The following is a 12,301-nucleotide window of genomic DNA, read 5'->3' as shown; positions in this document are numbered from 1 at the left end:
TCTGGGTTATCTTTTGTGTCTTCCCCTATAGGGATGACTTTGCTTATATGAGGGTGGTTGGTTAAATGGACCGACAGGAGGCAAAACCTATTGTACATGGCACAGAGATGAGCTGCTTGTTTATCAGTCAGACCTCAGCTACTACTTCCCATAGCCAATGGCTCCCTGGCAAAATGGATTTGGTTTATCTTTGTAATCATGTGTAACATGACAAAATCAGACTAATTTATAGCTACATATAGTGTGCTACTGCTCAGAAATTTCAAATTAACCATTTATAATTCTTATCTGTCTCATCAATAGCTAATTATAGATTTTATTTATGACGGTAAGAAGAGGGAGTATAGCTAAGAACAACACATTCTAAAGGAAACTTTGAATTAACATAAAGCTGGTCAACTTACAGCAATCAGTTGGTAAGAATTATTCATCATAGCTATTAACATGTTGAGTAGAACAACCAGAGAGATGACATTGTATGTCCCAAACATGGTGGCACCAACAAACTCAGTAAATTCATGCTGTGCTTTGACATTGGTCACATATAAATTGATGAGCCCAAATATTGACCAAAACAGGGACTGCAGTGTCTCAAATAACCTGTAATAAAGATAAAATGATACTAATAGCTATATTAATGGAATCATTATATGTAGGATATAACAATAAAGCTTGGCATGATTATATATATATATATATAATTAACTTAAACATTAATATCAACAGTAAAATAACTTAGGACAATTATAAAATTAAACGATAAAAAGAGTGAAACAAAACTGTCTTCCTCAAACTAGTAGAAATGGTGTACTTAAATTTCCCAAGAGCTTTGAAAGCTAAATTTAGTTTCCTAGGGCAGAGAGAGGCAAATGTGGCATGCATGGGTACTGAGTTAAGAATGGTTTTCACTTTCTAAAACGGTTGGGAAAAAAATCAAAAGAGTGATATTTTGTGACATGAAAATTATGTAAAATTCACATCTCTATATCCATAAATAAAATTTTATTGAAACACATCCATTCTCATTCATTTATGCATTTTCTATAGCTTCTTTTGTGCTACAATGGCAGAAAAAAGTAGTTATAGCAGAGAACATATGGCTCGGAAAATCTACAATATTTACTATCTGCTCCTTTTCATAAAACATTTGTCAATCTCTGTCCTAGGGCACGAAGTCATCACTAATAAATGATAGATCCCAAATTTTAGGCTTTAAAAAGTCTGCTCTTACTGATTTTGCTTTGGTTGTAGGAGAATTGAGAACATTATAATTATTACAGATTTCTATGTTTACAACTAAAATTGGATATAATGCATCTTGTAAGATGGTAAAGAGTCTCAGAATGCTTACGTAATTAAATTTGATGGGTTTTTGTTTTTTTGGTATTTCAAGGAACATTTTATTTATTCTAGCCAATGAATGAACTCTGGCTATTTTATTGAAAATAATGTCCCTTTAACTTACTCCAAAAAATGAAATAAGCTGAGGAGTATCCGAACTCAAATGGAGAATTGTTTGTTTCAAAGGGACCATAATAATACATTAATATAGTGTAATAAAAGGATGATAGAGCTTTCATACTTCTTGATAAATCGTTAAAATGAGACTATATTTAAATTACAAAAGTAAAACGAAAACCTTCTCGTACCAGGCATGATGACTAAGGAGGTAGGATTTCTGTCTGTCGGGAGATTAGCATTAGATTGGAATGGTGTTGCAGAACCAAGTCAATTATGGCTTCTGGCAACTCCCAGCCCCAGTGGCATTGTTTCCTGTATGCCCTTTTATGGAAAGGTAGTCCTTGTGTAACACTCTGGAGCTTCTCACCCAGTGCCTCCATGGATTAAGTCAATCATGGTCAAGTGACCCGAGGAGAGAAAATTCATATAAGGCCAGTGGCCTGTGGCATGCACTAAGGCAAAAATGATCAGAATTCCCCTCTAGAGGAGTTTGCCTTAAAAATATCAAGATAATTGCCCAAAGGGGTGGAGATGACAGGGGTTATGATGTGGAGTCAGAGTCACTGGAATGACGGGATGCCAAAGGTTTGAGACAGCACAAACTAAGAAGCAGAGAACTGAGGATGAATAAGCCAGGCAGGAAGTATACTCGGTCCAAGGATGAAGTAGCTCACTCATTTTAATGCTGACACACAGAGTAACAATCCCATGGCCCGGCACTATGTCAACTCCGGCTCTTCCCAAAGCTGGGGCTTGCTCTAGGTTCTGCCCTTGCAAAGATAAACCCTTACTCAGAAGACTGAAGGACTATAATTCTTTGTTTGATTTTTATAACAAAATGCCTGTTACTTGAAATAAGCCATGAATTCTGGTGCATGTAACCAGGAGATTCTAACTAAATATGCCTAATTGGCACTCAGGATGGAAATTGCTTTTTTAAAAAGGTAAAAAATTTCATATTTTTAATTGAGCAACTAATTTTAAGATATAAAATTTAACTATTTATTTTCTAGAGCTGTAAAATGATGGAACAACAGATTATTGTGAAGCAGAAAGGGCACTGATCTGATCAACTTTAGCCAGACTGTGATTCTTAAATGGAATGCTGTGCATTCTATGAGGAGGTGATCACATATTCTTAGAGGAAAACCCAGATGCCAGATTCCAACAATATTAGAGAGAATTAAATCTGACTCATCAGCCCTAGACAAAGGCCACTAAAGCTACTCTTTGAAAATTTCTCAGGAAAAAGTAAATTTGGCCCATGGCCGTGAATTCTTTATTTTTAGTAACTTTAAAGACAACTTCTAAAATTAATCATAGTGTCCTTTGGATTTACTGTGAAAGAATTGTATTCTTTCTTTCCAAATAGTTTATGTTCTCACTGTGAGTATACACATAAAAATCAGCTGGTTTTCCTGACATGAATAGCAATTTAAGGAAAGTTACAAGTTAAATATTATAAGTTATACAATATATAGTGTAAAATGTTACCACATAAATCCCATCACAGGTTCTTTTTCAAATAAAAACAATGATGCAGAATAAACAGCTTATTATTTTGAATAGTACACATTTGCTCCTGTCTAAATAGTAACTACTAATTTTAGGAAACATTAATAAATACTTTTGCAAAATATTTATTGATGTTTAAAAAAATTTAAAGGGGACAATTCTAAATAAAGTGACATTTCATGATTACTTACAAATTATTTCTTTCTTTTATTTTCCTTCTTTCAGTGGAATAAGTCAGTGGTGAGATTTAGAGACTAGTTCCACTTAACTAAAATATATTTGTTTCTCAGAGGAATTAAGACCCTGGCCTTAAAGTGTTTCTCAATGAATTGTTCAGATAATAGGTGGATTTTTAAAAAATCAATCTAAGTTAATATTTCAAAGCCATTGCTTTCAGAAATGTTTTTGTCATTAGTAATTCCCAAATCTATTGAGACCAACATTGCCCATAAATTGAAGGATCATTACCTAAACATCACATCTCAGAATGCCTTTATGTGACTAATATTTTTCTTGTTCTGTGGTAAGATATGAACTGAAAACTCTCCAAGATAATGCTACAATTTAACTAAGTGACATTTAGTACAAAACTTGGGTTGAAGACTAAATCCTAACAGTCTGTATGGGTGGACTTAGGTCCTGCCTTCCTAATGATAGCATTTTATCACTTGCTTTGAATATATTGCCCAACATATACTTTATACAATTAGCTTGTTTCCCTGATTATATATTTACAGCCATAAAAATTGAACGTGTAAAAAAGTAATATATTCCACTGTTGAAGTTTTCCTCTATCCCATGGGACTAAAACAATGAGCAAACAAATTAATAAAAAATTCATCTGAATATTTTATCTTTAGTTTATAAGCAAAAATGTAATATTAAAATAATGTATGACTCCAACTGGCCAGTTACAACCATTAGGAATACAGCTCCAACAAATATAAAAGGGCTTTGCTTAATGAGACAACACCTGTCACAAAGCCTGTGCCCTTCTCTTCGTAAGAGAGTACCTTACCAGGGGCTAATAGCTTAAAATTGCACATAGAATAGTTTCAACAACTAAATATTCTGTATCTTTTGGTAACATGTAGTTCTTCTCAGGGTAATGAGAAAACAACCTGCAAAGGAGCAGGAGGAAGTATCTATTCACTGGTGGGAAACTGCATGAAGATGCGTAGAAGACATGGATCACAGCCTGACACTGGGCATTCGGTCAGGGAGAAGACCAGCAAAGGCCTCCTGGAAAAGGTGTATCTGAGGTAGGATTTGGAAAAAGAAAATTGTCAAATGGAAGGGCAGAATAAGGCCATTCTCGAATAAGAGAAGAAAATAACATATTTGGGGATTTATATTTATAATCCATCAGGAAATATTGAAGAGTAAAGTGTTACTGGGGGATTGAAAGATGAGGCAAGAAAAGGAAGTGATACAGAGGATGCTCGTCTCTTTCAAATAGCATGTTGAAATGTAATCCCTGATGTTGAAAGTGGGGCTTAGAGGGATGTGTTTGAGTGATGAGGGTGGATTATGGGTTGCTCACAAAAGGCTTAGTGTCGTCCTAGGAGCAATTAGTGAGTTCTCACACTGTCAGTTCTCACAAGAGCTGATTGTTGAAGAGACCCCTGCACCTCCATCCCTCGCTTCCTTCCTCTTTCCCCCTGTGATGCCTGCTTCCCTTCACCCTTTTGCCATGAATGGAAGCTTGCTGAGGCCCTCACCAGGAAGCAGAATATTGATGCTGTGCTTCTTATAGAGTGTGCAGAACCACGAACCAAATAAACCTCTTTTCTTTATAAATTACCTAGTCTTAGATATTTCTTCATTGCAACAAAAATGGACTAAGACAGGAGGCAGGGGACAGGCAGATCAATGAATGATCTAAAATGTCAAGCTAAAGAATGTGGCAGTATCCTGTAAGAAATGGGAAACCATTTTGGCACTTTAAACAGGGTAGCCTCAGATATTAGTTTAGAAATATAATTCAGGAAGCAAGATGGAAGACATATGAAACAAGGCAGAGACCAGGGGCAGGGGTACTTAGATTTGGGCATTAGTGGAGAGCAAGGGGAAGACAGTGCCAAGATAATAAGAGCAGAAACAGACATTTATTGACCGACTACACATGGAAGGGATGAGAAGAAGGTAGGATCTAGAATAAGATAAATGTTTTTGATGTAAGTTTCTGGGTGGATTGTGGTGATGTTGACTAAGAAAAGGAATTAAGCAGGAGGAAGAATATGTTTTAGAGAGACTCTGATAAATTCTCTTTGATTGAATTTAAGTCTTCAGGAGGCATGAAGGGAGAGGTGTCCAATAGACAGCTGAATATATTGTGCAACCCAAGGATAGAAATTGGTGCTAGTAATATAAATATGGAAGTCATGTCTTAGACATATCTAGCCAATTCCAAAAGTGTAGATGAGTTTTCATAGGGGTACTGTTAAAAGGGTATGCTAAGACATACCACTATTTAAAAGCAGTAATGAAAATAAAAAATTATCAGAGTAAAGTTAAGGTTAGGGTTAGAGTAAAGTGAGAAAGGCTAGAGAAGTAAGATTTGAAGTGAAAAAGGTAATAATATAGAAGTTAAAAGGGGCAAAATTTCCAAAAATGGAAGGGTTAAACAGGATCAAATGAAGTAGACACATTAAGTAAAATGTGAGCAGATAATGTCCGTAGTTAATGGTGATAAGAAGGCTCTAATGATAATTTTTAGAGCAGTTTTAGTGGAATGATGGAAGCAGAAGCCAAATTACAACTGGATGAAGTCTGAGTGAGAGGTGAGGGAAAAAGACATCCTGTATAGGCTTCTTTTAGGGTTACTTGGCTGAAAGGAATGAGAGAAACAGGAGTGGTAGCTAATGGGAAATATTGGGTTCAAAATTTCAACAAAGTTTGAACCTGAGTGGAAGGAATAATAGAGATGAAGCCTTATGAGAGATATGTGAGAGATAATCCTCTACCATTGCCAATCATGACGATAATAAGAGTAGCTACCATTTTTGATGACATTCTATGACATGCACTGTGTTAGGTACTTTATATGAATTAGTATATTTTTAAACCTCACATAGAATAAGGTCTCAGAAATAGTGGGTAGTAAAGAAGAGCCTGAATTTATGAAACGTACAGAATTACAAAAAGAAAATTAAAGACCAAAGAAAGCACAGAAGTAAGATGTAGAGCAGGGGCCCCAAGGGTAACACTATATACCCTGTGACAATGACTGATGTCCGTTTTGCTTAAACAGAGTCATCAAGGGACAGGTGACTTATGCCAGGACCTCCTGCTTCCTAATGTTAAGGGCTATTGATATATACTTTAGTTTTTCAATATCTTGAAGCCAAAAATAATTTGTGGCTTGCAGCTTTATATTATGTTATTTAGAAAAAATAATTCAAGTGCAATAACTGATTTACTTGGGTTGAATGATATAGGTCTATAGTATTTAAGATATGTAATTATATGTTGCTTTTCATGACAATAGAGGAAATCATTGGTAGAGACAAATGAAAGTAATACATAATCCCATTAATCCAGTATATTTGATTTTGGAATAAAATTTATATTAAGTATTTTACATCATGCTTGTCTGGCCATAATCCCTTGATTTATGTTATAATTAGTTTGTAATATGCTATTACTTGCAAAGAAACCAATACAGGGACAAAGAAATTCCTAGGAATTTTAGGGGATCATAAATCATGACAGTGTTAGGTATAACCTATTGATTGCAGAGGAATCAGATAGGTGAGAAGGGTTGGGTCTGGGAACCAGAGCTTTTCCCTGAAATAAAGAGGACCTGGGAGTTAACACAGTTTTAAATGCTATGTGGAAGTTCTTTCTGGAAGGCAAAGGAGGAAGTCAGAAGGATATGGCAACAGGAACAGATGGGGTGGTCTTGGCAAGCAGTTTGCACCAGGTTCTGCAGCATAAAGTAAGAAGAAAGTTGTGAAAGAGCATTCACAAGGGTTCTCCATCAGAAACCCAGGAGACCAGCCGGCAGACAAAGACTGTTAGAGCAGAACTCTTGTTTATGAAGGAAGAGGTTGGTGGGATCTGACCACTGTAAATCTCTAATCCAGGTTTCCCTGGCCGAGTTGCAAGTCAAGAACCACAAATAAGACGGGAGCTGGAGGGTGGGGGGTGGGCGGGGGAGGAAGAGAAGTTCAGATATCAAAATTGAGATGCCATCCTAGGCCATGCTGGTTATGAGGATGGTTTTGCAAGGAATTTCATTGAATTCCTCCTGCCCAGGGTCAGAAGAGAGCAGTGGGAAGATGTCAAGACTGAGTGAACCGGTCAGGCCAAGAAACTGCTGCTTAGGAATACAGGATCAAGAAGGAGCTGGAAGGCCGGCGAAGTGGCTCATGCCTGTAATCCCAACACTTTGGGAGGCTGTGGTGGGTAGATCCTTTGAGGTTAGGAGTTCAAGACTCAGCCTGGCCAACATGGTGAAACCCTATCTCTACTAAAAATACAAGAAATAGCCGGGCATGGTGGTGGGTGCCTGTAGCCCCAGCTACTCTGGAGGCTGAAGCAGGAGAATCACCTGAACCCTGGAGGCAGAGGTTGCAGTGACCCAAGATCGCACCACTGCACTCCAGCCTGGGCGACTGAGCAAAACTCTGCCTTAAAAAAAAACAAAAAAAACTGTGTTTTCTTTAAGATCCATGGATGTATCAAATCTATTTCGGAAAAAAATGATGTATCAATGGCTGACATTTAAAAATTATGTGCAAATAAAAAGATGATGAATAATCAAAATGAAGTTTTAAATATTGGGGCTAAGATAAAACAGATGTAGAATTAAACCAACAAGAGCATTTTAGCTGTAAGTGATTTTGTTCATGTGATATTATTGACTTTTTTGTTACTTGAGAAATTACCATCCTCTCTTATAGTATACATGATTCTATGATCGCTCATGAATAAGGTATGACTTTTAAAGTCACCTACAAAACGACTGTGCACTCAAACGTGGTTACTGTATAGAGGAAAATCACTTCACTTATTAATTCACCTACTAGTTAACCATCTGTTTGTCACAGTGGGAAGGAAATGGGACAGATATATAGAGGAATAGCCTATGAGAGCTGTGCGACCATCAAACACAGTGCCCATGAAGCTGTGTGCTGTTAGCAATGCCCGTTATGAGAATAACTGAGAAAGTTGACAATAGACACTGTCTATTGCTCATCCAGCTGTAAGGGCACAGAGAGTTTTGTGTGCATGACAGTAATGGCTAGATTAGTCTTAGATTTCCATTTGCAGTATTTTTAGATGCTTAAGTTTTTGTGTAGGAAACTAGAGAATGAAAGAGATACATAAACGGACTTTAGTACCTGGAAAACACATGAGGAAATATTGAAACCTACTTGAATTTTCCAACATGAGTGGTTTTACACAGGTTCTATCTTTTAATGTACTTGTAAGCTTTCGTAGTATATAGGTTACCTTTTTAAATTCTACATCTAAAAAAATTGTATCTATTGCTTTCTTTTTCATGAAGTCATTTAGAAGAAAAGATGATTTTACTAAAATTTAAAATAAATGTGCCAGGTGTTCTTTTTCCTGTCAGAAGTTTTCATTTCTATTCAAAGCCATGTTAATTCTGTTTTCTGCGTTAAGCATAATTTTAATTCCCCATTTTCTTTACGACCATTTGTCATAGGTTTTTCAAGTTTGTGACGTGGTGCACTCTAAATGCTGTACAACATTACCAGTAGAAATGTCTATTAGACTTACGTTGAAAATGCATTATTCTGCTTTTCACATCTTATGCCTTTGCAGGTTAACCCTTTCGTTTCTTCATAATAGAAGTACAATTGATTTAGGCCATTTGCAAATGCTAGCAACACAAGGCAGTATATGAATAGAAACTTCAGAATGTCCAGGAGCATTCTTCCCAGAGATATTTGCAGCGGTCCCAGGTGAGAATTTGCAGTAAACAGTGAGATCAGACGCAGAGAACTGAAGATGTTTGCAATAGCAAATAAAGCCTCTGCCACCAGAGTGGGATGCCACATGTCCCATGATTCTCGTGGATTAAGGGCACTGTACTGGAGAAAACAGAGAAACAGAGGGAAAGTAATACAAACACACGCATATAAATAGATCAAGGTCAGACCCAGAAGGAAAACTATTAAATTTTGAACAAAATAATTGATGACTTTGTTTTTGATTTTTGAACACACTTGTCAATTCTAGAGGAACACATGTAGGATACAAATTACATATAAATGAGTAGAAGTAGTCGTCTGTTGCTATGGAAACAAATGACCAATATGGGCAAAAACCATCAGTGCTTCCTCTCTGCTATGTCCTAAATGTAAATACAACCTAACTTACGAATCATCCTAGCAGTCGCTGAATTGCTAATTTTTTACATTTAATATGTAGGAAATACAACATTTATCTGAATGTTCCTTAAGTAGGTAAAATATGTGATTTGAGAAAAAAATTGCTACTGTAAACTTTGACCAGCAATTATTTAAAAAGTAAGCAGGTTAATTAAAATGTCAGATTTGAATTATCCTGCTATTGAAACATATAAAAAGCAAAATAAAATTTAACTGTGTACTATCGAGGTAAATTTGTATCCCTTTTAAAAAAGGGTCAAGGCCTGGCGCGGTGGCTCATGCCTGTAATCCCAGCACTTTCGGAGGCCGAAGCAGGCGAATTACCTGAGGTTGGGAGTTCGCGACCAGCCTGAGCAACATGGAGAAACCCTGTCTCTACTAAAAATACAAAAAATAGCTAGGTGTGGTGGCGGGCTCCTGTAATCCCAGCTATTAGGGAGGCTGAGGCAGGAGAATGGCTTGAACTCCGGAGACTGAGGTTGTGGTGAGCTGAGATCACGCCATTGCACTCCATCCTGGGTAATAAGAGTGAAATTCCGTCTCAAAAAAAAAAAAAGGTCAAATATGCTCTTTGAAATATTGTAGTATGAAAATCTGTAATTAAATCTGTATTAGAACTGAACAATAAATTGAATTATTTGCTTCATACACATCACTGAAAAATATATCTAGACGACCAAGATTTTTTTTTCCAATGAAAGTAGTGCTACTCTCTCTGAGTCCCATAGAATGTTTTTATTCTTTTTATAGCACATTTTACATCAAAGACCTTTACAAATGTGAATCAATTAATTCTCCTTGAAACTAATAGATAGTATTTTTTAATCTCTCTGGGGAGAAAATGTATTATAGGCTCCTGATCTTATTCAACACTCAGACTCTCGCTTGACTGGCAGTGTAAAACCATCAAGTTTGAACTAAAAGAAAATTATTTTCTATTTTTAAATCTTGATAAATGTTCTTGAACATTCCCACACATAGTTTCCGCATAAAATAGCTAATTACTGAAGATGTAAAAAAAAAGTTAAGACGTTTTTCTCTTTCATTATGACGAGTGTCAAAGAGTGAAACTTGGATACTAAATATTACCTAATTCTCTGCTCTTAGTCTCGCTGTGTATGACGCCACCTTTTCCTTCAAAGACCAAGATCACATTGTCCTTCCTTTCCTCACTTCTCTCTTAAAAGACACACATATTCAAGTCTGTAAATATTGATAGCTGTCCCCCTATAATTGATAGCTAATTCTATCAACCATACAGTTAGTTCATAAATATTTATAGTTGAGAAATATCCCCCTATGTTGATAGCTAATTCAATTTCTCTTTATTTAACCTAATATAGCTCAGGACTATATTTCAAAATATATAAAAAATTAAACAAGAAGTATTCTTAATAATGCAATCATTTTCTTGAACTTCTTACAACATTTAACACAATGCCCTGAATATCGTGGGTGCTCAAGAAATATTTTCTCCTGTCAAGTATTCATAGTCCAGTGAGGCAGACAGGCACAACTAATTATAATAAAAATGTTCTAAGAGATTAACACAAAGTGCGGTGGGAATAGGGAAGAGGAAGTGATTAATTCTGTCTGGGGCTTCTGAGGCTAGGAATGGATAGAGATGATGGGTTGTCAAAGCTTTAAAAGTCCTTCAAATCTAGGAAAGATGCTATGCATTGCTTTAGGTTTCACATCCAGGTCAGCTGGATGTGGATCCATCATCACATTATGATGGGGTCAAGCTCTATTACGGACCTACTGTGAAAAGAGCCCTTCTTGGTAAATTATCTCAGCTGAGACAAAAAAAAAAAAAATCATAAAAGGAAGGTTTTCCATTTTTACAGATTCTGCCCCAGTGTGATTATTTAAGTTGATTTCAGAGTCTAGCACTTCTAGTCATGGCCAGGAAAAAATGCTGCATGAATATATTCACTTTATGCAAGGTCAAGGCTTTAGGAAAAACATTGCTGGCATCTGGGTTAGAGGATGTTTGAATGGGAAACAACCATTGGAAGTTAAAGATGGAGACCTCCTGAGAAACTTAGGATCATCTTCCCAGAAGCTATGTGCTGACACTCTCAGAATAATAAACCTAGGGACCTTTGCCTCCCCAGAGACAATTTATTTACTTTAGAAAGTTGAAGTCTTTCTCTTTTCTTCTCCAGGGGAAAGACAGGCAGCTGGCTCAGCTGCACGGTATGAGTTCTGAGACACATATTTTCCAAGCTCCTCTCCTGTGGTACAAACCCCTGTATACACAGGGTACGTCTGGCTATTAGGTCCCCCACTGGGGACTGGGGCATGGGGAACCAGTGCTAAGTTTGCTATGTAAGTAAATAATTTATCTGTTCTCTGATCCAAAAAACCTCATTTCCTGTCACGGATTAAGAGATATAAATATGAAGTAATTATGATTTTATTCTTTTTAAGTTTCGCTTTTTGAAATTTTTATCCCTTCCTTCACATAGACATTTTCTTAAGTTTTTAACTATAGTCATCATTTAACAAAGTGATTTTTATAATTACAAATTGTAATATTCTTTGAATTTGTAGCGAATAATTGCAATTCTTCAATCAGTCAATGAATTTTCCACACCTATTCTTAGGAATTAAAATATTAATTTGAATTTTAAAAAATTTCTTTGGCTCTGCTACTTAAGAGCAATTTACAAAACCTACCTTCACTTTTCATCTTTGCATGCTTGTCTTTGAGTGGCCTCTTCTCAGTCTCCTTGGGAAGTTCCTCAATCTCACCTGCCCCTTAAAAGTTGAATTCACTTTTCAAGCCACCTCTCTTCTCATTCTACTCATTCTCCCTGGGTGTTTTCCAGGATTTCAACTCTCAATGATTATTCTCAACTACACATCTCCAGCTGAGACTTCTCACCTAACAGCCCTATTCTGCATTGTACTGTCTGGTTGACTTTTCCACTTGGATATCTCACAGGCATCTCAAA

General features: G+C 36.4%; 1 protein-coding gene across 1 annotated transcript in view; it reads right to left on the bottom strand.

Moving 5' to 3' along the window:
- TRPC4 (transient receptor potential cation channel subfamily C member 4) overlaps positions 1 to 12,301 on the bottom strand; it is a 236,363-nt gene that overhangs the window by 17,773 nt on the left and 206,289 nt on the right. Inside the window, exons 5-6 of the mRNA XM_032150422.2 lie at positions 8,728 to 9,041; positions 405 to 600 (exon numbers count right to left, since the gene is read on the bottom strand). Coding sequence (XP_032006313.1) covers positions 405 to 600; positions 8,728 to 9,041 — 510 coding nt within the window. The remainder of the gene's footprint in view (positions 1 to 404; positions 601 to 8,727; positions 9,042 to 12,301) is intronic.

The sequence above is a fragment of the Hylobates moloch genome, unplaced genomic scaffold (genome assembly GCF_009828535.3).
Source record: "Hylobates moloch isolate HMO894 unplaced genomic scaffold, HMol_V3 SCAFFOLD_4, whole genome shotgun sequence".
Lineage (NCBI taxonomy): Eukaryota > Metazoa > Chordata > Mammalia > Primates > Hylobatidae > Hylobates > Hylobates moloch.
This window is presented reverse-complemented; position numbering and strand designations above follow the sequence as displayed.